The sequence below is a fragment of the Manacus vitellinus genome, unplaced genomic scaffold (assembly GCF_001715985.3).
Source record: "Manacus vitellinus isolate BGI_N305 unplaced genomic scaffold, ASM171598v3 scaffold_97_pilon, whole genome shotgun sequence".
In the NCBI taxonomy this organism is placed as follows: Eukaryota; Metazoa; Chordata; class Aves; order Passeriformes; family Pipridae; genus Manacus; species Manacus vitellinus.
The window spans coordinates 300,245-325,966 of NW_021940906.1; the positions used below are offsets into that span (position 1 = coordinate 300,245).

The following is a 25,722-nucleotide window of genomic DNA, read 5'->3' on the forward strand; positions in this document are numbered from 1 at the left end:
ACAGTTGGCACTTCCAGAGTCTGCTCCTGCCTCTGCCCTGTTCTGTCTGGCAGACCTCTCTCCCTCTCTGCTCCTGTTATGTGTGGGAAGAACACCCCTGTCCAGGGGCTAGCAGGGCCATGCCCCTCGGAGAGCTCCTGGAGAGAGGTGCCAGCAAGATCTCTCTTTGCACTGGAGTGTTTACTCTGTGTTCTTGCTGTTTCAGCTGGGGACGCTGGAAAGATATCCTAACCCATGGGCGGTTCAAGTGGCACCTGAATGAGAAGGACATGGAGATGATTTGTCGGGCCTTGCTGGTGTATTGCGTCAAACACTACAAGGGGGATGAGAAGATTAAGAGTTTTATCTGGGATCTCATCACGCCGACGAAGGATGGCCAGAACCAGGCTCTGCAGAATCACTCAGGTATTGCGTGTTCTCTCTGCCATTGCATCTGTACTTGTCACCCTGTCCTAGCCTGTGGGACCAAGGCTGCAAAATTCAAAGCTGATGGAAACAGTCTGCAAGTGGTTGTGCTTGAGCACTGTGATTCTTTCACAGACTTCCATGGACCTGACTTCCACACTGACCCTCAGAGCCAGCAGCAGGGGCTGGCTGAGTGGGGGAGGCTGTTTCCTGTCTCTCTGCCATGGCTGGTGCAGAGAGAGCCTTGTGGTGGGAGCAGAGGTGCTTCTAAGTTTTCTCTGGCCTGTGAGTGCTGTCAGGGTTCCCCTGTTCGGTGAGACACTGGCAGCGAGCTCATGGGGTGCTGGTGACCCTATGAACACTTTGGCTGTGATAGGTATGAGGGTACATGTTCCACTCGGAACCCTGATGTGCCCGGCTTTTCCTTGGAGCCACACAGGACACAGCATGGATGTTGTTCAGGGACTCTGCTTGTGCCTCTGGGCAGCACTGGCAGCTGTGCCAGGGAAAGCTGAGTGTGCAGCTGAGCATCCGTCTCACTCCATCTCCAGCTTATGCTTCCCCTTGCCATGGTGCTTGTCCCAGACATACTGATCTTCGGTGCCTGACCCGATGGGTGGAGGTGCAATGTTGGTTTGTCCTAAGACCCCTGCAGAGTCTTCCCCAGGTGATACTGCCTTCTCTCACTGTGTCTAGCAGGACCCTTGTCCCAGGTCTGGCTGTGCCCTCTCTGCTCAGAGACCTCACTTGCTTATTTTCCAGTGTGTGTGAGGTCCATGTGTCACACTACAGATGTCAGATCTGTAATTGCATCTGTGTTCTGTAGGGTGGAGGTTCCCAGTTATCCTCAGCTTTAGACAGGTCACCCAGAGCCTTCCCAGCCCTGCTTTCCTGCTGGCTCTGGCTCTGCTTCCCTAGTGGACACTGCAGATTGGTCCCCCCGCCTGCAGCTCAGAGGCTGCTCTTTGTGGGCTCCCCTAGAGCCCCCCCCTGCAAACAGGGCCTTTATCTTTCATGCTGTGACCACAGAGTGGGTGCTGGCTCCCTGGATCAGCTTGGGGGGTTGTGGTCTGGGACACGTGGTCAGGGCCTGCTGTGTGTCAGAGAGCTCTGGCTGCACAGTGCCTGCATCCTGTGGCTCTTGGGACAGAGGAGTGGGGCTGGGGGAGGCTGCGGCGTCCCTGGGGGAGTCAGAGCCCAAAAGCCATGTGCTGCTTGTTCTGCCCTTCTGATCTGTGGTGCAAGGTGAGTAGTGAGGGGGCTGGGGCTCTCCAGACTGCTTTTGGCATCAGGGAGCCAGGCTGAAACCTGGGACTCAGGCGGTGGAGCACAGGGAAGGCTGTTCTGTAGTGGTGCTGCTGCTGAGCCCCAGTTGCGCAGTACTTGGTGCTTAAAACCCAATGTCACCATTTCCTTCTGCCTGGAAATGTCTGGCTGGGACTGCTTGAGAGAGCAGAACAAGAGTCAAAACCAAACCAGCTGGTATGAGTGGGCTTGATTTAGATAATGCCAAGTAACAAACAAACCATGGTTTCAGTGGAGAGTCAGGATTGCTTGTAGTGCAAGAGCAGCACTAACATTGGATATTGAGCGGAGAGGCGACCAGGAACTTCTGCATCAACTCTTCAGAATGGCTTTTCCCACCTGTGAGACCTCCACATGGTCTTGGCTAGAGGAATGACACCATCCAGCCTGACATCAGGAGCTGGAGGAGAGCAGAACCCTGCAGTGCACGGCAGCCTCCCTGGGGAGCCTCAGGTACCATGTCTGCAGAGAGCTGACCAGGCGAGACATGCCCTGGGCCTCCCTGATGTGCAGAAAGCAACAGCAACCTCCAACCCTCGCTAGTGCATCCTGGAGCTGTTCCTTCTCAATCCCTTATCCATGTGACCATGGGGGCTGAGCACAGCACCCAGGCAGCCCAGCTCAGAGCTCTGCTGATCCAGCACTATCCTTCCTTCCATCCTGGAAGAGGCCAATCTGCTGAGGAAGCAGCATTTGCCCAAAGGCCAGTTTGGTGTTGGAGATAGGAACCCTGGTGCCCATCTGGTGCCCCACCTCCAGCAGCCACCCAGGCTGCAACCCTTGTCCTGTCACGGAGCTGCAGACCTTATACAGGAGTTGAGGACATGGTGATGCTCTCTCTCTTCTTCAGTGGACCAGACAGATGGGACAGAACTGCTCAGGCACTCTTTCCCCTTCACACATGGGCAGGAGAGGATGTCTGCAGGACCTCCCTCAATAGCAGCTGCCCAGAGAGGCAGCTTATCCCTCTCCAAAGATTCCAAATAATAATGACCCCATGTGCAAGTTTCGAGCTGGCTTCCCGCCAAGTCCCCGAAACCCAACAACAAGGACCTGCTTCCCAGAGAGGGAAGAGAAAAAACGACCTAAGCAGCCAAAGCTACAGCAAAAAATATATATATATTTTTCATATGAGACAGATATATACAATGAGAATACTATACACCACAACTCCAGAAATCCCAAACAGCTCTCCAAAAGGGAAGAGGGGGAGGGAGAAGGGAAAAGGACAAAAAGGGACAAAGACCAACCAAGTCAACCAGCCAACTGAAGGTAAATTAGCAAAATCTCACCACTTCCCTTTGAACAAGCAGGATGGCTGGACACGGCCCAGCACTCTCCCCTCATGCGTGGCAGATAACAGCAGTCACTGTGGGCCTCAGCTCCAGAAAAGCCAGACCGAGACAGGGACCCACCGTTCTCGAACCTCGCCGGGAAGGAAGAGCGCGAGGTCCCTCCTGCTGGCTTTATTTGTATCTCCAGTTACGTAAAGGAAGGTCCCTCCTGCTGGCTTTATTTGTATCTCCAGTTACGTAAAGGAAGGTCCCTCCTGCTGGTTTTATTTATACCTCAAGTTACGTAAAGGAATAGCATGGAATACTTCCGTGATCACCTTCCTAGTTCCTTCCTGGTTACAAGCTGGTCTCCAGGAAGGCCTAGAGTGAAACCATCACACCCCACCAGGAATTGTTTCCACATTCTGCTGTGAACTCACATCTTATTTCAAGGTTGAAATGTGTTTCATTTTCAGCTCCAGCCACTGGATCTCATTTTATCATTGTCAGCCAGATGGGACCGCATTCCCTTTCCCTTTGGTACCTTAGCCCCCTGCACTGATCTGGTTCCCCCACAGCCCTACTCCTAATGCACAGCATAAGAAACAACCCTTACAGATCAGATCCACAGGTCTGCTGGTATTTGATCATATGGGAACTTCTTATTTGAACTCTTGTCCCAAATCACTGTCCCTGTAGGGTGACCTTCAGAGCTGGCTGCAGTATCTAGAGAAGGCTCCAAGAGCTGGGCCCAGGACCAAGGTCGCTTCCATGCTTCTGTGGGATATTTTTATACATCAAGGGGGCCATGTTTGCCCCGTGCACTTCCACCTCCTTGGCCTTCCAAGCTGCAGCTGGGAGCTCTGCATGGCCTCCTCCAGCTCCTGGCTCTGCCGCCCTGCCTCGCAGCCAGTGCCGGCCGTGCCTGGTGGCAGTGCCCGGCTGTGCCTGCGGTGCCCGTGGTGCCTGCGGTGCTTACTGGCTGCCACTCGCTGTTACAGGTTTGTCAGCACCAGTGCCCAGAGGCAGGAAGGGGAAGAAGACGAAGAACCAGATGCTGCTTCCCGAGATAAAGAACGCGGACTGGCTCGCCACCTGCAACCCCGAGGTGGTCCTACATGATGACAGCTACAAGAAGCACCTCAAACAGCACTGCAACAAGTGAGTCATAGAATCATTGAGTAGTTTGGGTTGGAAGATGTTAAAAAACATCTTGTTGTACCCACCCCTGGCCATGGGCAGGGACACCTTCCACTAGCCCAGGTTGCTCCAAGCCCCATCCAACACTTCCAGGGATGGAGCAGCCACAGCTTCTCTGGCCAACCTGTGCCAGGGCCTCACCACCCTCACAGGGAAGAATTTCTTCCTAGCATCTAGTCTGAATCTCTCCTCTTTTAGTTTAAAACCATTCCCCCTTGTGGGAGCCCACACCAGCTCATGGAGACAGTGGGCTGAGGGCCTTTAGCATTGGGAGGGTGGGAGGGAGCTGGGAAGGGCTCACAGTCCACACAGGATCCCCATGTTCCCACTACTGGACCTCTCTTGGATTCTCCTCCAGCTCATGGGAGCCATGTCCAGAGCAGTGACCCTCTGGCCAATGGGCCCCACCGGGTCACGGGGCTGGGCACTGCTGTGTGACACTGCACGGCTGGCGCCCATCCTGCTTTAAGGAAGTGGGTCCTTCCACGTGGGGAAACATGGTGTCAAGCAGGTTTCCCTGGCCTTGCTGACCTTGACCTCTCTGCCACCCGGGACAGGGTTCTGCTGCGGGTGCGAATGCTCTACTACCTGAAGGCTGAAGTGCTGGGGGAGGCTGCGGATAAAGCCTTTGAGGGGACCCCTGCCAGGTAGGGACCTCACGGTGAACCCCCGCGAGGCTTCTCGGGCTCGAGCACTGCCATCCAGCCCAGCCACGTCTGGGCTCACTGCAGCTCCAGGCGAGTTAGACCTGGGGGTCAAGTCCCCACCCAGGTCTTGCTCTGGCAAAACTTCACCTTTAGACAGCCACTCTACCTGCTCAGGGACTGCGGCCATGGCAGCCCCACTGAGGCAGCTTTGAGGCTGCAACACTAGCCCGGGGGTGGTGGGGACTTTCAGGGACACCCTGCAGGAAAATGGCTCTGTGTGCTGCTTGACAAATGGGCCCTTAATCCAAAGTGGGAGTCCACAAAGACTGCTCCCAGTCTCAGGGCCAGGCCTCAGAGCAGGGCATGCCTCATCACTGTGACTACAGTCCCTTCCCAGCACTGGGGACAGTGGGACCCACAGGCTCTGTAATACCACTGAGCCTGGAGCCTGCCAGCTCCTGACCTTTCTGCAAAGACTCAGCGCTCTGTGTTTCACGGAGAAGTGTGATATGCTGAGCTTATATCCTAATTTCTGCGAGCGGGGGCTGCTGCCTTCCTCAGCACAGCTCCATCAGCACAAGTTTATGCGGTGAGACACTGTTCTTTTGGGGCTGTTAGGTGTGAAGAGATTTCCCCCCAGAGGTGCTGTTCAGGTCAGATGGGATCTCCAGTCCTCTGATGTTGCTTGGGTGGGATGGGAGAGGGGCTGGGCAGCCTCCCCGTCACTGGAGAGAGAGGAGCAGGAGCGCGGTGGGTTGTGGTGGGACCAAGGCTCCAGCTCTCTGGCCCCAGGGAGATGTGTGCCCACATCATGCTGGGGCCCCAGGCCAATATTCGTTAGCTGTCCCCAAACCAGCAAGCGATGGCTTCTGCTTCCCCCTGTCCCTTCTGAGTGGCGCCCAGTGCCCCTCAGTGTCTGGTGAGACTGGGAGAGGGGTGTTCATACCTTGTCTGCCACAGGGAGCTGGACGTGCTGCTGCCAGACATTGACTACGTGGAGATCCCAGTGGACTGGTGGAACGCCGAAGCTGATAAATCCCTGCTCATCGGTGTCTTCAAACACGGTGTGTAGCCAGCTGACTGGTGGGTTGGTGTGTGAGGGAACGAGTACCTCCGGTACCTGGAGGGGACATCATGTCAGTGCGAGGGGGCAGAGCCATGCGCTGCAGCCACACAGGGCCAAGACAGCTCTCCCCAGGTGCCAGCAGCATGTTTTGGGCGGGGGGGATGGACAGGCACTCCACGCTGCCCAGGGTGGCCATGCCAGGCCTCATGGCAGACTCTGGTTTGCCATGAGCAGCATGCAGTTGCCACCTCAGGGTGAGGAGGAAGGCACAGAGCTTTTCCTGGCCTTGTCATGGAGTCCCCCTGCACTTTGAGGAGCCACAGGGCTGTCTGCCCCAGCTGCACCCCACACGGGTGCTGTGCACAGCTCTGTGGGCGCTGTGCTGCTGCAGCGGGTGGGATGGGAAGGCTGACCTTTCCCTTTTCTGCTGCCCAGAGAAGAGCCATTAGCAGCTTTTGGGGGAGGTGTTCAGAATTTCTGGGGTGAGAATTGCTCTCACAGCAGCATAGAGGGAGTTAAAGCCAGGTGGGGAGCTGTGTCCCTGGAAGAGGTTTTCCCAAACCAGGCTCAGGCCTTGCTCTGTGCTGTCTGTCCATGTTGTGACGTGCGGCGGTCGCAGGGTACGAGCGGTACAACGCCATGCGGGCGGACCCGGCGCTGTGCTTCCTGGAGAAGGTGGGCATGCCGGACGAGAAGCTGCTCTCTGCCGAGCAGGGCGTCAGCGACGGGGCACAGGACGCTGCTGAAAGGTGGGCAGGGGATGGAGCCCAGCTCTTGTGGCTGTCTGGCTCACTCCTGGGGGCAGTGCAACGGGACGAGCTGTGCGCAGGGAGGAGGGAAGGAGCAGGCTGTGCCTCTGAGCACAGAGGGGAGGCCAGTGGGGAGCTGGTCCCCAGTACCAGGTGGAAGGATGGCATGAGCACCAATTCTCCACTTCCTGCTGCTGAGGACTGGCACAGCTACGGGGGCTGTGCTGCCGCTACCAGGGACTGATTCACTCTCTCACCCAGGGGCAGCATGGAAAAGGAAGAGAGCAATGGAGAAAAGCTGGAGGGGCTGCCAAAACAGGAGGTGAGTGGGATTCCCATTGTTGAAAACACATCTGCTGCTGCCAGGCGTGTCCTGCTGTGCTACAGGCTTGGCTCCATCGACTCTACTGCGGGGCACTGGGAGGCCAGCACGGCTCGTGCCCCTGCTCTGCGCTGCCGGTGCCCCATCCCGTCTGCATTGCCTCTGCTCCCTGTGCCTCTGTGTGTTACCTGTGGACCTGGGCAGCATCCACCTCGTGGGGAACTGAGGGTGATTGAGGGCTGGGGATGCCCAGGGGTGCTGGCTCTCGCACTCGGCTTCAGCAGCCCTGTGGGGCCCTGTCAGAGGAGTCAGGGGCATCCTAAAATAGCCCTGGGTAGAGGAAGAGCAGGGAATGAGGCAGCAAAAGAGGGTGCAGGGTTTGTTTGAACAGCTAAGGCTGTCACAGTGCTACTGTCCTGGGCAGTGGCACTACATACAGCCTGTGTCACTGTGGTGGACCTCCTCACCAGGACCCAAATGGGCAGCACTGCCCCTCTGAGCTGTCACCTCCCCTGTCCCTGCTGCTCTGATCCCGTGCACTGAACTAGCCAGTGACTGCAGCCCGAGGGCACAGGGCACACGGCACACGACCCTGCCTGTTCCACCACCTGTACCCTGCTAAGGATGGGTGGGCTGTGGGTGTGTGGCGTTCTGTGTGGGACTGAGCCCTCTCTGATGGTTTCCTTCTGCAGGACATCGTGGCTGCTGGGGTGGGTGACGCAGTGAAGACAGGCGGACGGAGCCAGCGGCAGGTGAGGCCATGTCTCTGCAGTGCAGCACGCAGCTCCCCAGGGCTTGGCATGGCAGAGCTGGAGCACTGCGCCAGGCACTGGGTGGTGGGCAGGACACACTGCTGGGGGGAAGGGGATGCACTGCTCTGTGTTAGCTCAGCCTGGAGCTACCTCTCGTGCAGAGTCACAGCTGACCCGAGGTGGGCCCTGTGGCAGTGCAGCTGGGGTGCCGAGTGTTTCCAGCCAAAGCTGCCCAAGGTGACTAGAAGCCATTAGCCTGCCCTTGTCCATGCAGTTGCCTGCATGAGATGAGTGTACAAGGTCTCTGCAGTAGGCAGTGCTGGCACATGCCACGAGCTGGCCGGTCCCACTGCTGAGCAGGGAGCTACAGTCCTCTCCCATGCATGGCCTGGCCCAGAGCCATCATTCCTACCCTGGTCTCTGCCTCTGAGCTCTCTGTGAAGGAAGCTAAGACATGGTGAGGCTGTGAGCCAGCAGGCCTGGGGACAGTCACCATAGTCCCCCACTCCTGACTGTGATCCCTGATGCACCCCACGGGAGGGAGAAGGTGGGAGGAAGCTCTTGGAGCTTGTCGCAGGGACGTGGGAACCCGTGGCTTTGCATGTGCACTAAATACTAATGTCTTTGCTGATGTTTGAAGCCCAGGATGGCTCTGACTCAGACAGATCCTGCTGGCCTGTCTCCTCTGCTCTCACGGCCAGACTGCGGCGACTCGTCACCGTCTACCAGCGCTGCAACCGCAAGGAGCTGCCTCCCCGCGCCGAGATGCTGGTGCCTGGTAACCATGGCTACTGGCTGCAGGACGAGATGTTCCGGAGAGCCTCTGAGGTGGACTCGGTGAACAAAGAAATGCAGAAAAGGTAATGCAACAGAGAGGCCTTTCCAAAGCTGATTTATCCCTCTTGAATTCCTTGCCCCCCTGAACTGACCCAGGTAAATGTCGTCACAGCTGTCTGTGCAGCTGGCTGCCCAGGGAATGGAGTCACGGGGGTCCTTGCTGGGCAGGGAATGCTGCTTCCAGCTGCAGGAGCCTTGCTGCTCCAGCAGCCAGCCCAGCCCTGGAGCAGCCTCCAGTGCAAACTAGAGTTTGCAGGTAGCAGATGGTGAGACTGAAAGGAAGTGAGGGGACAGCTCTTCAGGTTCAAATCCAGTGTCTGCTGGGACAGGGTCAGCCCCAGCAGAGCGGGTGCTGCTGAGCAGAGTTGTGCCCTTGGGACACAGCAAGGGTGAGGGTGACAGATGAGCGCTGTCACAGCCTGTGAGCGATGCCTTTCTGACCCTTGTGGCTCTCATGCCGCTGCCTTTGCCTCCTGCTCGTGGCCTCAGGAGCCCTGTGGTGACATGTCCTGGTTGTGCTGTGCTCCCACTTCATTTGTGTCCCAGTAAGTGGAAGGGTGGTGGGACTGTGGTGGGACCGATCTGCAGAAACTGCAGGGCGTGCGCAGGGTGGTGCTGCTGCCATCGCTGCCGGTCTCCAGTGTAGCCCTGGGACTGGGGCTCTCTGTGGTCGCCAGCCCTCGATAGCTTTGTCTCCTGTGAACCTGTCCCCACAGCAGGACCCCACATAACTGCATGGTATCTGTGCTGCCCTGTGCTCTGTTCATGGCCTCCTTGTATGGAAGCTGTTCCCATTCCTCTGTCTCTGGACTTCTTCCAGTCGTACCATCCCCATTTCGATGTGGGGGCATCAATGGTTGTGCTGTGGACACCACAGCAGCCTGGTACCTCCTGCTCTTTAATTCTCTGGGCTTCTTGTAAAGACCTCCCTGCAAGAAGAGAGGTCTTCTTACAGGAGTTTCCCACCAGTCTTTAATTTGAAGCCTTTCAACAAACTCACCATTGGGCTCCTTGATTTGGATCATTAATGTATTTATTAACTTTAATCATGTTATTCTCATTTTTGAAATGAAACATGACTGCAGAGGGCTCCCAGCCCCTGGGAACAGGGGTGGAAATCCTGGTCCAGGTATATTTTGGGCAGCTGTGAGTGCTGTCACCCTGTCTGCTCTCCCTTGACATGTCCTACCTGCTCGCTGGCGCTGGCTCAGAGCTGCAATTCAGAGAAGCTGAGATTGGACTTGAAGCTTTCTTCAGCCCTCAGCGCTCCCTTTTCTCTGCCCTTGCCCTGCCATGTGCACCCAGGTCTGTTCTCCGTGGCTCTTTCTCTGTGCTCTGTTTGCCCAGGGCTGTATTTGCCCAGGACAGTCTTCACTATCTGTCCTGGATTGTTCCTTAGAGTGATCCCCACGAGGTGAAAGCTCAGAGGGTCCAAACCAGTTGTGCTCTAACAGTGCTGTAACTGAACCCTCTCTATCACTACAGCTGCTTTCCTTCAGTGGGGAGGGGGTGAGACCCACCCCTGGCACCCAGGAGTCCACAGGAGTCAGCAGGGCAGATGGTGTTTGTTACTGGAACTCTTAACAGCAGCAAGCCCCAGTCCCAGTTTGCCTCTGGAGGAGGCTGGATGAGAGCTGCCTGCAGATCCTTCCTAATGGCTGCAACAGAGAATTGGCCTTTCCATGGAGGTGATGAAACAGCTTGACGTGGCAGGAAGCGAGTAGGTGGGATAGGTTTGTGCCTCCACTGAAGCTGCTGGAGCCTGTGCCCTGTTGGCAGCACAGCCCAGGGCTGCACTCGGGTTTATTGAAACAACCAAGAGGATTTTTTTCATCTGTGAATCGAGAGCCAGAGGGCCCATGGCCTCTGCTCCTCTTCCCTGTGCACCATTGGGCAGAGGATCTCAGGTTGTGGTGGTCTCCCTGACAGCTCCCCCCAAAACTGGTGGTCGGTAACTAGATAGTGCCTTTGAGCCTCTGCCTGGTGCCTTGCCTGTGCTGGGCCCAGAACGTGTCTCAGTGGTGTTCCTGTCTCCTCCCTGCCCCACAGGTGGACCAGGAGGGAGCAGGCAGATTTCTACCGCACTGTCTCCTCCTTTGGGGTTATCTATGACCAGGAGAAAAAGATCTTTGACTGGTCCCAGTTCCGAGCCATCTCTCGACTGGAGAAGAAGACGGATGAGAGCCTGGAGAAGTACTTCTACAGCTTTGTGGCCATGTGCAAGAATGTCTGTGGTCTCCCTCTGTGGAAAGAGGATGGTGAGTGGAAATTGCACAGCCTATGGAGTGCTAATGGTAGGTCCATGTAGAACTGATCCCACTGCTCTCGTGGAGCAGTAGAGCAAGAGAGGAGTTTCAGGGACAGTTGGAAGCACTGAGATGCCAGCCAGGCCATGGGCTTGCATCAAGTCATGCATTTCTGGCTGCCTTGTCCCTGCCAGATACCGCCTCCCCAGCACAGTGGGAGGGTAGAACAGCCCTGTGGGCTCCAGCCCCTGCTCTCACAGATCTCTTGGAGCTCTTGAATAAAATCACAACCAATTCTATCCAAGACAGCAACCTCTGCATGTGAGAGACAAGTAGAGAAGCAGCGCACACAGCAGCACATCTCCATGCTAGAGCTGGGGGTTATTTGGGTGAGCTGCATTACTGCTTTACCTCTGAGCATCTCTCTCCACTGGCACTGGACAAAGTCCACTCCATGCCCATGCTGCCTGTGGAGCTCTGCTGCAGGGTAAAGGGAGCCTGAACCCACTGCAGCCTGGCCAACACACATCCATTTTCCTCGAGTGCTCTGCAGAGACCCTGCATTGTCACTGAGCAGGACATGGCAGATGAAAAGCTCCTTCAGGGCTATTTAAATACAAAGTGATTTGCTTCCAGCAGCAGCAGAAAACGTTTTGCCTCAGACCTGTAAAGGGGTCTGGTCTCAGGTGCAGTTCCTTGCATGTGTCTGTTAGTGCCTTGGGTAGGTGTTCCTCATCAGAAGAGCTGCACGAGCTGCCCTTCCCTGAGAACAGGCTAAAGGGCTGCCAGAGGCTCAGACCCCTGGGTGCTGCTCCACCAGCAGGTCCAGGCAGCTCCAGCACTGCTGATGCTGATGGAGCAGAGCTCAGACAAGACTCTGAAATCCTCTGCAGCTGGTATCACTCTTGATCCAGCTGCTGAAGTCACGGGGTTTTACTCCCATGTGTGAGTAGGAAGGTGGTGAGACTAGAAAAAGACAGTGGCTACAAGCACTGGCCGCACCTCACCTGCAGTCTGAGCAAGAGTTAAAACTCACCTTGCTCATCACTGCCCCTGAGGAGCTCTCATCAACCAGTGTAATGTGGCCTTGGCTTTGGTGTCCCTGCTGTAGGTCCTCCGGACCCCGACATCTACGTGGAGCCCATCACAGAGGAACGTGCTGCCAGGACCCTCTACCGCATCGAGCTGCTGCGGAAGGTGCGTGAGCAGGTGCTCAAGTGCCCCCAGCTCCACGAGCGGCTCAAGCTGTGCCGGCCGAGCCTCTACCTGCCGGTGTGGTGGGAGTGTGGCAAACACGACCGGGACCTGCTGATCGGCACCGCCAAGCACGGCCTGAACCGCACCGACTACTACATCATGAATGACCCCCAGCTGTCTTTTTTAGATGCATACAGGAACTATGCCCAGCATAAAAGAACAGGGCTCCCAGGCCCAGAAACCCTGTGCTGCCTTTACCAGACTAATTCCAAACTCTACAGTTCCCCTCTGTACAGCCAGGTGGACCGGACCTGCGAAACCCTGGAGAATGAAGCTGAGAGTCAGATCAAGCTGGAAGCTGTGGACAGCACCATGTCCCAGGCCGGAGGCAGCACACCAGATGCAAACTGTGAAACGTTCATGTCTGAAGTCCGGGACATCATTTCCAGTAACTACGATGAGAGCTCGCTGCCGGAGTCGTTGGTGTGCATGATGTACGACGAGAAGGGCTGTCACAGCGAGCAGAGCTCCCTCGCCAGAGACAGCCCAAGCTGCACAGAGGTCGGAAGCAGCGTTGCCAAACTCTCCGAGGGCAAGCTGGAGGGGGATGAGGATCCATCCAGCTGCGATGCAGACACCATGAGAGAGGTTCCCTTCCTCAAGGGTTTGCAGGTGGGCTCTGACCGAATGGACAGTCAGAACGAGGAAGCTGAGCCTTCACCTTCCACCCCTGAGAGCAACCGTTCGCAGAGCGTCCCGGCCGAGCTCGGCAAAGCCTTGGAGCAGAAGGGAGCCCTCACCAGCCCAGTGACAGGGCTGCCTGAGCACGGCACCGTGGAAAGGGTCCTGAGCATGGGGCTCTACGGTCCCAGTCTCCATAACTATGAACTAAAGGTTCCTCCTGAGCAGAGGTTCATCAGTCTGCTGCAGGAAAAAGGAATGGAGGCGAAATCGGGGCCAAGTCAGAGCCACAGCGAGGAAGATGAGGAGGAAGAAGAGGATGATGATAACTCTGAGGCAGCAGCAGATGCTGTGGATGGCTTGAGTGGTCCCAGGACCAGGGCCAACTGTGACCCTGAGGCTAATGAACTGGGGGGCGAGGAGCAGAGCTCTGGCCTCCCCACACCCGACGACACTTGCCCAGAAGATGTGAGTGGCGAGAAGGAGCCCCTGGGACTGGGGGAGCCTGAGCCAGAAGGCAGGGAGGACCGTGGCTTGGATGAGGAGAGCACTGGGCAGCACTCACCAGGCCAGGCTCAGAGCCAGCCCTTCAGCCTGCCCACACCTCTGCTGGGGACCTCGGGTACAGAGCCCCCCCATGCCGGGGGGGACGCCTGGGGCCGAGGGGCAGGCTGCACAGAGGTCCCACACACCGAGCCCCAGCGTGTGAAGCAAGAAGAGTGTGAGAACAGAGATGAAGGGGAGAAAGCCAGCAGCAGCCAGAGCCGAGGTACGGTCCTGAGAGCTCCCTCAGGTTGATAAGTCACATCTGGCTGGGGTGGGAAGGACCTGCTGTCCTCTCTGCAGAGCCAAACCTTGGGGCTGCCCAGCCCCTGGAGTGGCCTCCCATCTGCAGGAGCTGGGGTCCCTGTAGCTGCTGTAACTGGGGGGAAAAAAGGGTTGGGGGTTGCATTTGCCAGCAGGGCTGGCCAGAACTCTCCACCCAGCAGCCCTTCTGCCATGAGCATGCCATGGAATGCAGGACTCCTTTCCCTTCCTGCCCCAGGGTGAGCAGCTCCTTTTGGAAGGGCATGTGCCCTCCCCTTCGCCCACTGGGGTATGAGGATGGTCAGGGATGGGGGCTACTGCAGTACAAGCCCACCAGACTCAGCCCAGAAGAGTCGTGTCCCTTCCTGAGCAGCTTGGGCCATCTGCCCTGACCCCGCTGCTTCTCTTGGTGACTGTTTGGGGAGTGGAACCTTAGTGGAGCCAGCTGGGTATTGGGGTGGGAAGGCGTGAGGAGATGCTCCCACCTCAAGAAGGAGAGAAAGACAGGATGGTGAGGGGCTCTGTTCTCCTTCGTTTTCTTAGATGGTCCAGAGAAGTACTTAGAGGAAGAGAACAAGAGTTCTGCTTCTGTCCTGCCTGGGGAGATCGATGACCTTCAGGATGCCCGAGCACCGACCATTGCCCAGCTGCTGCAGGAGAAGACACTTTACTCCTTCTCTGAGTGGCCTAAGGTGAGGTTAAAATGAACACTGTATCAAAGTGTCCTGTGTAATCCTGACCGGGGGTGGCTCACACAGCCCCAGCTCTGCCTCCTGCTCCTCCGCACACGGCTCCCCACGGATGCTCTGACTGAGGTGCTCTTCCCAAGCACGGGTGCCATGGAGATGCTTGCCACCAAAGCAGTTTCCTGCTGAGCTGTGATCACCTGGGCTGGACTTGGCTTTAATCCTGAGCTGACATACATTGGTCAGTCATTCCAGTCTCAGCTTGCCACTGTCCAATTCTGTTTCCAGGACCGTGTGATCATCAACCGCATTGACAACATCTGCCACGCCATCCTAAAGGGCAAGTGGCCTTCCTCCAGCCAGCAGTTTGAGGCACAGAGCCTGCTGACAGCCCCAGCCGTGGCCAGCAACGCTGGCAGCAGGAGCAGCTTTGCTGAGTCAGAAGCCCCTGATCCCAGCTTCAATAACGGGGTGTTACTCTCACAGGTACAAAAGGTGAGGGGGCCCCTCGGGCAGTGACAGGCTCAGGACTCTGGTGTGAGCCATTGCCCAGAACTGCTCAGGAGTTTCCCAAGTGGGGCCTCTTGGTGCCACTTGCGGTGTATAACACGTGGCTTAAGCCACTTGCTCCCCTCTCCTGGGTGCTCCTGGTGAGCTCCCTGTGCTTTCAGCCCCCCTGCTCCTCTCCTGGGAAGGCAGCTGTTCTCGCCAGTTCTGCAGCCTCTGCGGCCGTAGAGCTTCCCGAGTCAACGCTGGAGCTCCCGACGCGGTCAGAGGGAAAAGCAGACGCTGCCCTGGTATCCCAAAGGAAAGGGTGCAGGAGAAGGCACTGCCCCATCAGGTCCCCAGCTCCCAAGTCCCACTGTCCCAGTCCCCAGTGGTCACACTGGACAGAGACAGAAGCTCTGTCTGGGCCACCAGCCTGGCCACCCCACAGCTGGCGGAGGAGCCAGGGTTGTAGCACCTTGGGAGATCAGAGTGCATGTCAGGGTGCTCCTGCACCATCCCCACGCAGGGAAAGAGGTGTCATGTGCCCGTGGAGAGGCAGAAGAGCGTGACCATTAGCTCAGTGCTGGTGTGAAGAGCTGTGGTCCCTGGGCGGGGTGGGAGCAGCCATAACCCTCTCTGTGGCTTTGGTACACACAGGAAGGTTTCCTGAGCCCTGCCTTCACAAAAGATGAGCGGAAACACAGGAGACCATATGAATTTGAGATGGAGAGAGATGCGAAACAGAGGAGCCTGGAGCAGCTGGCAGCAGCCCACGTCCATTCACCCATTGTGCTGAACGGCTGGCGTGAGGCAGCGGTGGACTTGTCCAGAACCTCTGACGGGTCCCCAGGGAACTCTTCTCCTTTCCCCCTGAACACAAACATGCCCAAATTGGGGACTGTGAATGCCCTCCAGGGCTCCCTGGGCATGGACTTGTCTGGCATCCTACAGGCAGGGTTAATCCATCCTGTCACGGGACAGATTGTAAATGGCAGCCTGCGAAGAGATGATGCTGCCATGAGGAGGAGACGGGGCAGGAGGAAAAATGTCGAAGGGATGGACCTCATCTTCTTGAAGGAGAGGCCTCTTCCAAACAGGCTGCAGGTGGGTTGATGCTCCCCCCTTTCACATGGACCCAGTGGGGTCAGCACGGTTTGTCTCATGACCCAGCTCTCCTCTCCATGCTCTGCTGCCCGTGACACTGCAGGACCTCCTCCAGGACAGCTTGGCTTGTGCAGGCACAGATACTACTCCAGGGAGCAAGGGAAGTTTTCCCTCTGGTTTGCAGCACTCTGGAGTGTTTGAGTCCTACTAAGCATTATCAAAAGCTGCTGTCCCACCTCAGGGGGTGTTTAGGGTTAGAGAACATGAGGAAAGATCCTTGACTTTGTTAGAGCTGTGGCCAAGAGTCTACTGCACCTATTCTTCTTCTTCTACCCTGGGATCCACTCAAAGAAAAATGAAGTTTTGAGAGCAAGGTCAGTCCCTCTAGACCAGTTTTAGGAGTGATGTGGGGGGAAGTTGATCTTTCTGGTGATTAGGGTGTTTCCAGGTGAGTTCAGAAGCATCTCCCAGCTCTCTCTGCCCTCCCTGCCACCACTGCTGGGGATGGACTGGAAATGTAATGTGGTCGTGTGTGGTATTTTAAGGAACAGTCACTCGGAACATGTGGATTAATCTGTGTGATGGGAGCAGATGACCTGATTTGGGAGCTCTGCTTCTTGGGGTGTGCATGCATCACCACATGCTGCTGATGGCTCTCCCTGCTCCTCCCTCCACGGCAGGATGTTCAGGAAGACCAGCCGCAGCCCCCTCAGAACAGTCCTCTCCCTGATGGGCCAGTTGCTGCTACCTCGACTCCACAGCCAGTCCCAGCTGCAGGCGGCCAAGAGAAGGCTGTCCCCAATAAGAGTCTCCTCGACTGGCTCCGGCAGCAGTCTGACTACACACTCGATGTTCCTGGCTTTGGCACAGTAAGGGTGGCCTCCAGTGGCACGTGTGTGTGTGTGTGTCTGCCTTGTGTGTTGCCCTTTGTGTTAGGGCTTTTCCTGTAACACGGCGTGTGGTGTTCATCAGAGCTGTTTGGGAGGTTCATCACACATTTGGGAGGTGGGCACAGTTCCCTGTACAGTAGCAAAAGGCACTTGCTGCTGGGGAACTCCTTTCCCCCTGGACACAAATGTGCCCAAACTGGGGACTGTGAATGCCCTCCAGGGCTCCCTGGGCTTGGACTTATCTGGCATCCTCCAAGACCTGCATCCCGATGCCCAAGGTCAGTCGGTTCTCCAGCTGCAGTGCCCAATGCACAATGTCTTCCAGAAGTGCCAGGGTTGGGGACAGAAATAAGAAAAGGGATTTGGGATGCTCAAGGCTTGTCTGTGTTGCTCTTTTTCACCAGGGCTTATTTTAGGCAGTGCTGTTGTATTAAATAAGGTTCTCAGGCAAGAGAAAACCTCCTGGCTTGAAAAGCCAGACCTAAGTGGCTGTGTTGGAGGCTGAAAGGCTGCAGCTGTGTGGCCATGGGTGCTGTCAGAAAGCAGAGTGGCACAGAGTAGGGTATACAGTCTCTATCATTCTTCCTGCTGTCTCATAAACCTCCACCTCTTGGTTGGTTTGCTCCAGGTTTCAGCTTATTTAGCCTGTTAGACCATGTGACAGGCAGAGCACAGGCTGTGAAACAGAGTAGAAAGAAATGTGGTGGTAATACAGAAAAGACTCTTCGTCTTGGTCCTGGAGTATCGTGTGCCTGAGGCGAGGATTCCCTGGAGCTTGGACTACAGGCAAGACATTAGCATTTTGGAGAGTTAGAGATGAGAGGTGAGGAGCCCAGCGTTTTCTTGGCAGGATGGCCCTTGCGTTTCAAAGTCCAGAGACACATCTGGCTGTGTGCCCAGGGCAGACCCTCAGGAGCAGTCAGATGGTGGAGCAAGTGCCGGGGTGCCTTCCCACTCCTTCCCAACACCCTTGCCTTCCAGGGGGGTACTGGAGCTTGGCCAGTCTGACTGTGCTGCTGGTGAAGCTGTTGCTCCCAGCAAGCCCCCCATGCCCCGGGCCAGCCGTGCAGAATCACCCTGTCGGGGTGGGTGTCCTCTCTCCAGGTAGGATGGATTGAAAGAGGCTTTGGGGTACTGCAGCAGCTCAGCTTGAAGGACAAACCACACTCAGAGTCTTTCCTCTGACTCTCAGGAATCTGAGCCAGCAGTAGTTCCTTGTAATGCTCCATCCCTGCAGGCACATGGCCAGCAGGGCTCGGTGCATGCAGTGGGTGTCCAGTGACTCGGCTGTAACTCAGTAGGTTGCAGTTACAAAGGGCTCTGATCCCAAAGAAACACAGTGCAGCAACTCTGTAGTGGGAACAGCTGAATCAGGAATGAAACACAGCACAGCTGAGCTGGCAAAAGCAGGTGACTGTATCAGAGCGACACGAATGGCACAAACAGACCTGTTCCCTCTTTCCTGGCTGTAGGCAGTGTCCCATTTACAGAAGCACATAGAGGAACCTGCAACAGACTGCAACTTCAGGAGTGGAGGGGAGCTAGAAAGGGCTGGAGCAGTCTGAATGGGGTGCACTGGAGACCCCTTTATACCTACAAAAATCAGTTGTGCTCACTTGAGAGCTGGTGCTGTGGCAGGGACCAGTTTGTGCTGCTGGCGCTGCTGTTGCCCCAGTCTGCAGGGCCCCTCTGTCCCTCATGAGTTCATCCATGCCTCTCTCCTGCAGGGCTTGTAACCAGCCAGGCTCATTAAGCCATCTAGTCTCATTAACGTTGTCTTGTTTGCACTCCAGAATTTTTCAGACAAGCCCAAGCAGAGGAGGCAGCGCTGCAAGGACCCCAGCAAATTGGACATTAGCTCACTGACGGGAGAGGAGCGGGTGCCGGTGGTACATAAGGGTACCGGACGGCGGGTAAGCCACGGCCTGTTCTGCACTCTGCCCTCAGTGTCCCCAAATGCTTGGCAGACCCTGAGCTCACCCAGGGGCGTGGTGGAGATTTAATCTAGGGAAGCTTATGGATGGGACAAAGGTCTGGAATACTTCTCTGATCTACACTGTCCTGTGACACCTGTGCCCAAGGGGATGCAGACCTGTGACATAAGTGACTGGATGAAGTAAGGAATGTGGGAGTGTTGACCCTTGCCAGGGGGCACAGACCCCTCAATGGCAAAGGGATACAGCCTTTGGCTTTAAAGCCACCCTTAACACAGCCCTGGCTGGTGCTTCCCATCCTGGATTTGATTGTTCCTTGAGTTCACTGCAATATGCCACAAGCTGTAATACTGCCATGCAAATATCTTTGGTTTGTTCCTCCTTACGAGGTGCAGGCCAGAGCACACCAATACCCATCCCACTGCTGCACATGTGGGAAATGGAGGGTTGGAAGGGCTTTTTCTTGCTTCGAGCAAGGAGCTTGGATTTATTTGTCTGCAGTTTAATCTCCGGGGCACTGATGTTCACTTCTCTGAATGAGAAGGGATGTCCAGGAGTACTTTCCCCCCAAATTCAGTTCTTAAACACATACAAGACTGCAACAGGTCAGAAGGTGACTTGGCATTAATCCCATCTAAAACCAAAACTAAAGAGTGAGGCAGAAAGAGGCTGTTTCAGCCACATCCGTGTTCCCCTCTGGGCCTCCACACTGGCCACTGGAGACCTGAGTGAGCTGGGGGGGTTTGTCAGTTCTGAGCATGGCTTTTACAGCTCTGTCCCCATCAGAGGCCAATGGGCCAGGCCACAGAGGCTGAACCTGCCTTTTCTCCCTGGGCTGTGTGTCTGGAGGCAGCAGGCACACACCAAGCCCTACAAAGATGTGCAGCAACGAAATAGTCTCTGCCCCAGCTGAATCGCAGCCCAAAGCAAGGAGCTAGGGGAAGTGTAATCGTATTTTTTGTATTATTTTACATAACTCTCTCTGCAATAGAGGTCATCCTTCTGCTGTGTTTTATAGTTAGGGGGAGCCACAGCACCAGCATTGAAGGAATTGCCAAGGTGGCTTGATGCAAACTTGGAGTATGCTGTTGCAGCTGACTGGGCTGACATTGTTAAGCTTTCAGTAAGTTAGAGCTTTTGGAGAAATCTGTATCATGTCATCTTTTCTTTCCCCTCCCCATCCCCACAACCTTTCTCCAGTGAGGATCCGGGAGCTGCGAGGCAGGCCCTCGGCTGGGCGTGTGGGAGGGGACAGCGGCAGGGTCGGCAGGGCTGGGGGCACCGGGGCACAGAGGGAGGTTGGGTGTGTGGCCAGGGCAAGGAGAGAGGGGGGCCAGTGTCCTGGGAGAGGGGCTCAGCAGCCCAGGGTGGCTGCTCAGGGTGGCTGTCTGGAAAGCCTCGGGATGCTTAGGAATAGCAGGGGCAGGAGGAACGCCCTAGGAGCAGCAATCCACCACAGGTGCTGGGCGCAGGGTGTGGACAAAACACATTCTCATGGGTCAAATTTTCAGAAGTACCTTTAGATGATGCTTTTTGTCAGCTCCTGCAAACTCTGCCTGCGTAGCTGTGGGCCCGCCAAAGGCCCTGCAGGTCACCAGGCCTGGAGGGTCAGGCACAGGCAGGGAGAGGGGCAGGACGGAGCCTCGCCATGCCACATTCATCCTCCCTGTTCATCACACCAGTCCCTGCCCTGGAGCGTGGCAGAGCCTGTGCAGGAGTGCTCTCCCCTCTGGCACACGGGCACTGTCAGATCACCTTGCCATGACCTGATCCAGACTTCTCCCTGGAGTCCCTCTTGTCTGCTGCCTGTTTTTGGGGCTGCAGTGGTTTGTGTGACACCCTTGCAGGGGGCTGGAGGGGGAATCAATTGGCTTAGAGGTTTTTACTGCTCTCAAATTGGTTTTTAATTAGTACTGGAGATTTGGCATGGTGTGTCCCACCGCCCAGGAAACGGCTCCACATCCAGGCTGGCATCAGGGCCCCATCCGGGTGGCCAGTCCTGGGAGAGCTGACAGCTCTTCCTTCCCTTGGTTTGAGGGGACAGTCTCTTTGCTGCAGGAGCCGCCGTGTGCCTGGCACTGCCCAGGCACCTCTCATGTGCCCTGCTCTGGCAGCTGCATCCCAAGAGCATTCCCACCCTGAGCCCCATCCACACGGAGCTCTTGGCGAGTGCACCTCTGTCCTGGAGCGGGGCAGGGACGGCGGCTGCTCCAGGCGCTCCGGCCAGCGGTGCTGCCCCGCAGAGCCCAGGGCAGTCATGGCCCTATGCGGGCTCTCCCACATGGCAGTGGGAGATAATCCCAGAAGGTTCTCCCTCCTTGGGCAGGAGCTGTGCTGAGCAGATTGCCAGGGGCATCTGATTCATGTTTCTGCACTGCAGGTGTCACCAGGAAATATTTTTCCTGCTTAAATCTATTACTGGAAATGGTTCAGAGTGGTGATATCGAAACTCAAGGGAGCCACGAAGGGAACTGTTTAAATGTCTGTGTTGAGGATGCTGAAGAAGGGAGTTCTGAGCTGGGCTGTGGATCCCCCCCCACTGCTCTGTGTAATCACACGCTCTTGCCCAGTTCTGGCTGCTGGGTTTTGGTCCCATGTCTGAACGCTCAGAGCTTTCTGAATGCTTCCTAGCATCTCAGTAAAGCTCTGACCAGGAGCTCTTCAGACAGCATGTCCACTCTCTGTGTGTCATCCCATGAGCTTTGCTGTTCTGCAGAGCATTGAAAATTTGGCCCTTCACCTCTCAAAGATGTGACTTTTTCACCTGTTGCTGAAGGCACAATTGGAGCTGGGCAGGGAGCTGAGTAGGCAGCTGACACCACACTGCCCTGGTGCTTCTCGTGCTGTGAACAGCTGGTGCTGAGGGCTGGGGTGAAATACGGGGTAGAAACATGCTTCCTCCTCCCCTCCCTGAGCATTTTGACACTGCAGGATCCTGCTAGGGTGTTTTGCATTTGGCAGCATCCATTGGGGAAAAGTCGTGTGTACCTCTCAAATTCCATATCATGTAGGCAAATATTTCTGTGCCGACACCATCTGGGACGCAGATGCAAGCACAGACAAGGCAGATCCCCTTTGCTGCAGTAGTAACTGTCGGGTGTTCTCTGTTATGTGTCTTTCATTTCCAGGGCTACTTACCCGAAAACAAATTCAATCGCGTCCTCACCGAGCCCGTGCTCCGGGACACGGGGCCGCGCCGGAGAGGGAGGAGGCCCCGAAGCGAACTCCTTAAAGGCCCCGGTGTTGTAGCAGATTCTTCTTCTGGAATGGGACCATTGTTCATGAACGGACTCATTGCTGGGATGGATCTAGTGGGACTTCAGAACATGAGAAACATGCAGGGGATCCCTCTGACCGGGCTGGTCGGGTTTCCTGCTGGCTTTGCAGCAGTGCCCGCTGGGGAGGATGTGAAGAGCACCCTGAGTATGTTGCCCATGATGCTGCCGGGCATGGCTACTGTACCCCAGATGTTTGGCGTTGGAGGACTTCTCAATTCCCCCATGACAACGACTTGTACTGCGACTGCTCCAACTTCGTTAACAAGCACAACGAAAGGTGGCACAGCCAGCGCCGAGAAAGCCAATGAGGAGAAACAGGGCAGCCAGGATGGGAAAAAAGAACCTCTCGCCGAAGACAAGCCTGGTCCTAGTTCATTTTCTAATCAGACAGAATCCGCAATAACTACCAGTAGTCCTGTAGCTTTTAACCCATTTCTTATCCCAGGGATGTCTCCTGGACTGATCTATCCCTCCATGTTCCTCTCCCCCGGCATCGGCATGGCGCTGCCTGGCATCCAGCAAACCAGGCACTCGGAGGCGGCGAACCTGGAGAGCCAGAAGCGAAAGAGGAAGAAAGCAAAAGGGGAATCGGCAAATCCAGAGCCAGAAACTGTCTCACTGCCGGAAAAAGAAGCTGCAAACAGTCAAAACTGTGTGGAGCAGAGCCCGCCGGCGGCAGAGAAGGAGCAGGATGGACCAGCAGAGGAGGAGCGCCAGGCGGCTCACCATACTGATTAGAACTTTTGTTTCATTGGAAAAAAAAAAAAACACAAAAAGATTGTGGCTTGTGAGTTTCTTATCCCATAAACTCTTTGTTACTTCCCCTCCCACCCTGCTCCACCTTCATAAACCTGTGTTTCCATGAGTAATATTATCTACCTAATTTCCTGTCAGAAAAAACTCTGGTGACATACTACATGTTAATAGTTGCAGGGTCTTGCCACTTTATTAGATAAACAGTGTTGTCTAGCTAGTATGGGAGGCACCGAATTCTCGTTCTGTTTTTCCAGTTGTTCATCCCAGCCGACGATAGCAAATCCAGTACTCCGTCACCCCCCCCAAACTGCTCACTCCTTTGAGAAGAAAAAGCAGCAAAAAAAACAAGAGCAAAAGAAAAGTCTTTACCTCTTGGTCTACATGCAGACAAGGGTATTTCTGTCTACAGCAACACTGAACGAAAAGCCTGTATTTGGGCTAAAAGCACAGCTATAGTAAGTGCTAATGTGTATTTTTGATTTAAAGTATTTCCCTATTTTATCATGGTTACTAGAGTAGTAGTATAGACAGAAATATATAACTAATGATTGAAAATGCATATATTCATTTCTTTGAAAGGAAAAGCATAACTGATAGTGATATAATTTCTTGATCACCCCCACCTCAAAGGTTTGGAGACAAACCGCAGAGAGTGAGTGAAAAGACGATGTAGACATTCTTTTGTATTTTTTAAAACCAAAGTTTGGTTTTATGTTACGTGGAGTTTAGTTGCCCTTGTTAGTTACAAGAACTTTTCAGCTTGAGCTGGAAAGGTTTTGCACACTTGCATGACTTTTCTGGGGTTACTGTACCTGTAGCTACCAGTTCCTTTGTCATTCTGCTAGTCTTCAGTTCTCCTCTCTGGCGTTAGTTCTCAGCTATGGCATTACAGGTGCTCTAAAGGTATTTTTTCCAGCCGTGAACAGGCCACGCCAATTTTAATGCTCTTATATGAACACTGAGGCTTTTTGAGTTTTTATACTCCTCACTCCTTACCCCAGAAGTGATGTCCTTTCAGCAAACACAGAGAAGGCTGTAGGCCAGCTTCTCTCTTTGGGGAGTCCTCTGAGAAGGAGCCTTGAGACTTTTAGAGCTTGAGTTTCTTCCTTTCTAGCGTTGGACTGTGAAGAGATGACTTGGCTTCTTCCCATTCCGTTTGCTGTTGAACAGTATTTCCAATCCCCCAAAGGATTTCAGTGTCTGCATTTCATACAGACGGGTTTTAATGCCGCCAGCCCCCCCGCCCCCAGCTCTGGGTACTGAGACTCCTCCACAGGCAACTCTTCTGATTTCTCCTTTCCCTCACTCCTCCTTTAATTCTTCTTTTCACTAGGGGTTGTGTTTATTTGCAGCTCATGGTCTGAGACTTGAATAAAGCTGCAGTGGTGCAGCGGTGAGCGAAGGGCAGGCTGGGAGGGAGTTGGAGTGTGTGCTACTCATCGGTTTCACACTTGGTTGTCACAATTTACTGTATTTTTTACTTTTTTTTCTGTTGCAGTTTTGCTAATTTATCAGATGGTCCAAATGTTTTGACATAACTATTTCAGTTTGCATTATTTATTTATGATGCTTTTTGTCATTGTCTTTTATACATTTGCGATTATAAATTATGTACATGTTAAAATTAGCATCTCAAAGAAGTCTGTTACCCATGGTCAAAAAAAGCAGTTGGTTTATATTTTCATGGAATTTATTCCCAGTTTACTGGATTGGATGATTTTTTTTAAAGTATGTAACCAATCATAATGCAACCCCCTCTGGATAATTAAATGTGTTCTATTTAATAACAGTCTTGTAGCATAGATACTGTATCACTATTGACAGATTTCTTAGAAATGCTGCTATCTCTATTTAACTAACATTTTGTTCAGTTTTTGCCTCCAGTGGAAGCAGAAAGGGTTTTTTCAGCTGTTAAATCCAAAATCAATATAATTTATTTATGTAAAAAAAAAGTCACGATTGATATATTTTTGAACCTTTTAAGTACTAACTTTGTTTTTATTCAGTGGAAGAACATGTACTTGCCCTAAATCCTTAAAATACAAATGCTATAAAACTTCATATATCCTCAAAGCCTTACTGTGAATGGATATAGAAATCTCTTCCGAGTTCATTTCTTGTTAAGGGATGGTTTTTCCAGGGTTACACGCGTAAGGAACAGGGTTTAAAGTGAAATTTATTTAATTAGCCAGCATGCTCTATACCTTGTTCTTTCTTAGCAGACGTATGCTATGTCTCTGGGTGTTTAGGCTTCTCTTTGCTACTTTGTGACCCTTTTGCAACCCGGTATACTCTGTGGATTATTTAGACTGTAAGGCGTAAGTGGCTGCTTCTTCTTTTCCATCATATCCCAAACGAACGCCAAATTTTCACCGGTTTTCATGGCTACTCACACACATACATCCTTCACCAAATGTGCTAACAAAATAAACTGTCTGTGCTCTTGAACATGGATAAAAAGAAAAAGATTTAAAAGTCAGATTTTTATTTTTTTAATTTAGTGACTAGATGATGCTTATCTTTCAGACTTGGCAGAGCCTTGCTACAGATGTATATAATTTTTTTCAGCAAATATATGTGAATGTTTAATTCACCTGACTCAGTGATAAACGTGACTTGCCTTTTTCTCAGCATGAGTCCGTTGAGAAGCTGTCAAACCCAGTGGCCTGCTCCCTGCTTCAGGGTTGCTCTTCGTGCCCTGTGCGTTACTCCGGGGAAGGGCTGCTCGCAGTGGGCACATCAGCTTTTCCTGCCACAGGAGGAGGTTACTGGACTGCACCCCAGCTCTCACACAGTGCCCTGGGGGTTAACTGACTGTGCTGTGGGAGTTACCTTGCTGTCCTGCAAGATCCCAGGACCAGATCGAGCTCCAGGGCCAGTTTAAACACAGAGGATATACAGGGGACCTGCTCTGTCCAGAGCCTAGGTGGAAGCCCAGAGACTTCCACAGTCCTCACACACACCCACACACCCCTGCCCTAAGCAGTTCCTGTCTGGTTTTTATCTGATGGGACACAGAGATGTCTCATGACACATTTAGACAGGATCTCCAATTCCCTTTATGGTCACAAAAAATGAGGAAGGATTTCCCTCAGCA

The 25,722-nt window shown here is 54.3% G+C and overlaps 1 protein-coding gene across 1 annotated transcript in view; it reads left to right on the forward strand.

Moving 5' to 3' along the window:
- CHD6 (chromodomain helicase DNA binding protein 6) overlaps positions 1–25,104 on the forward strand; it is a 61,648-nt gene extending 36,544 nt beyond the window's left edge. The window contains 18 exon segments of the mRNA XM_029965299.1: positions 206–405; positions 3,986–4,145; positions 4,742–4,831; positions 5,792–5,895; positions 6,517–6,646; positions 6,908–6,968; positions 7,661–7,690; positions 7,693–7,720; positions 8,361–8,580; positions 10,607–10,815; positions 11,915–13,450; positions 14,032–14,180; positions 14,463–14,669; positions 15,321–15,767; positions 16,448–16,636; positions 18,451–18,570; positions 19,610–19,714; positions 21,720–25,104. Coding sequence (XP_029821159.1) covers positions 206–405; positions 3,986–4,145; positions 4,742–4,831; positions 5,792–5,895; positions 6,517–6,646; positions 6,908–6,968; positions 7,661–7,690; positions 7,693–7,720; positions 8,361–8,580; positions 10,607–10,815; positions 11,915–13,450; positions 14,032–14,180; positions 14,463–14,669; positions 15,321–15,767; positions 16,448–16,636; positions 18,451–18,570; positions 19,610–19,714; positions 21,720–22,607 — 4,873 coding nt within the window. The 3' untranslated portion in view covers positions 22,608–25,104.
- The last annotated feature ends 618 nt before the right edge of the window (positions 25,105–25,722 follow it).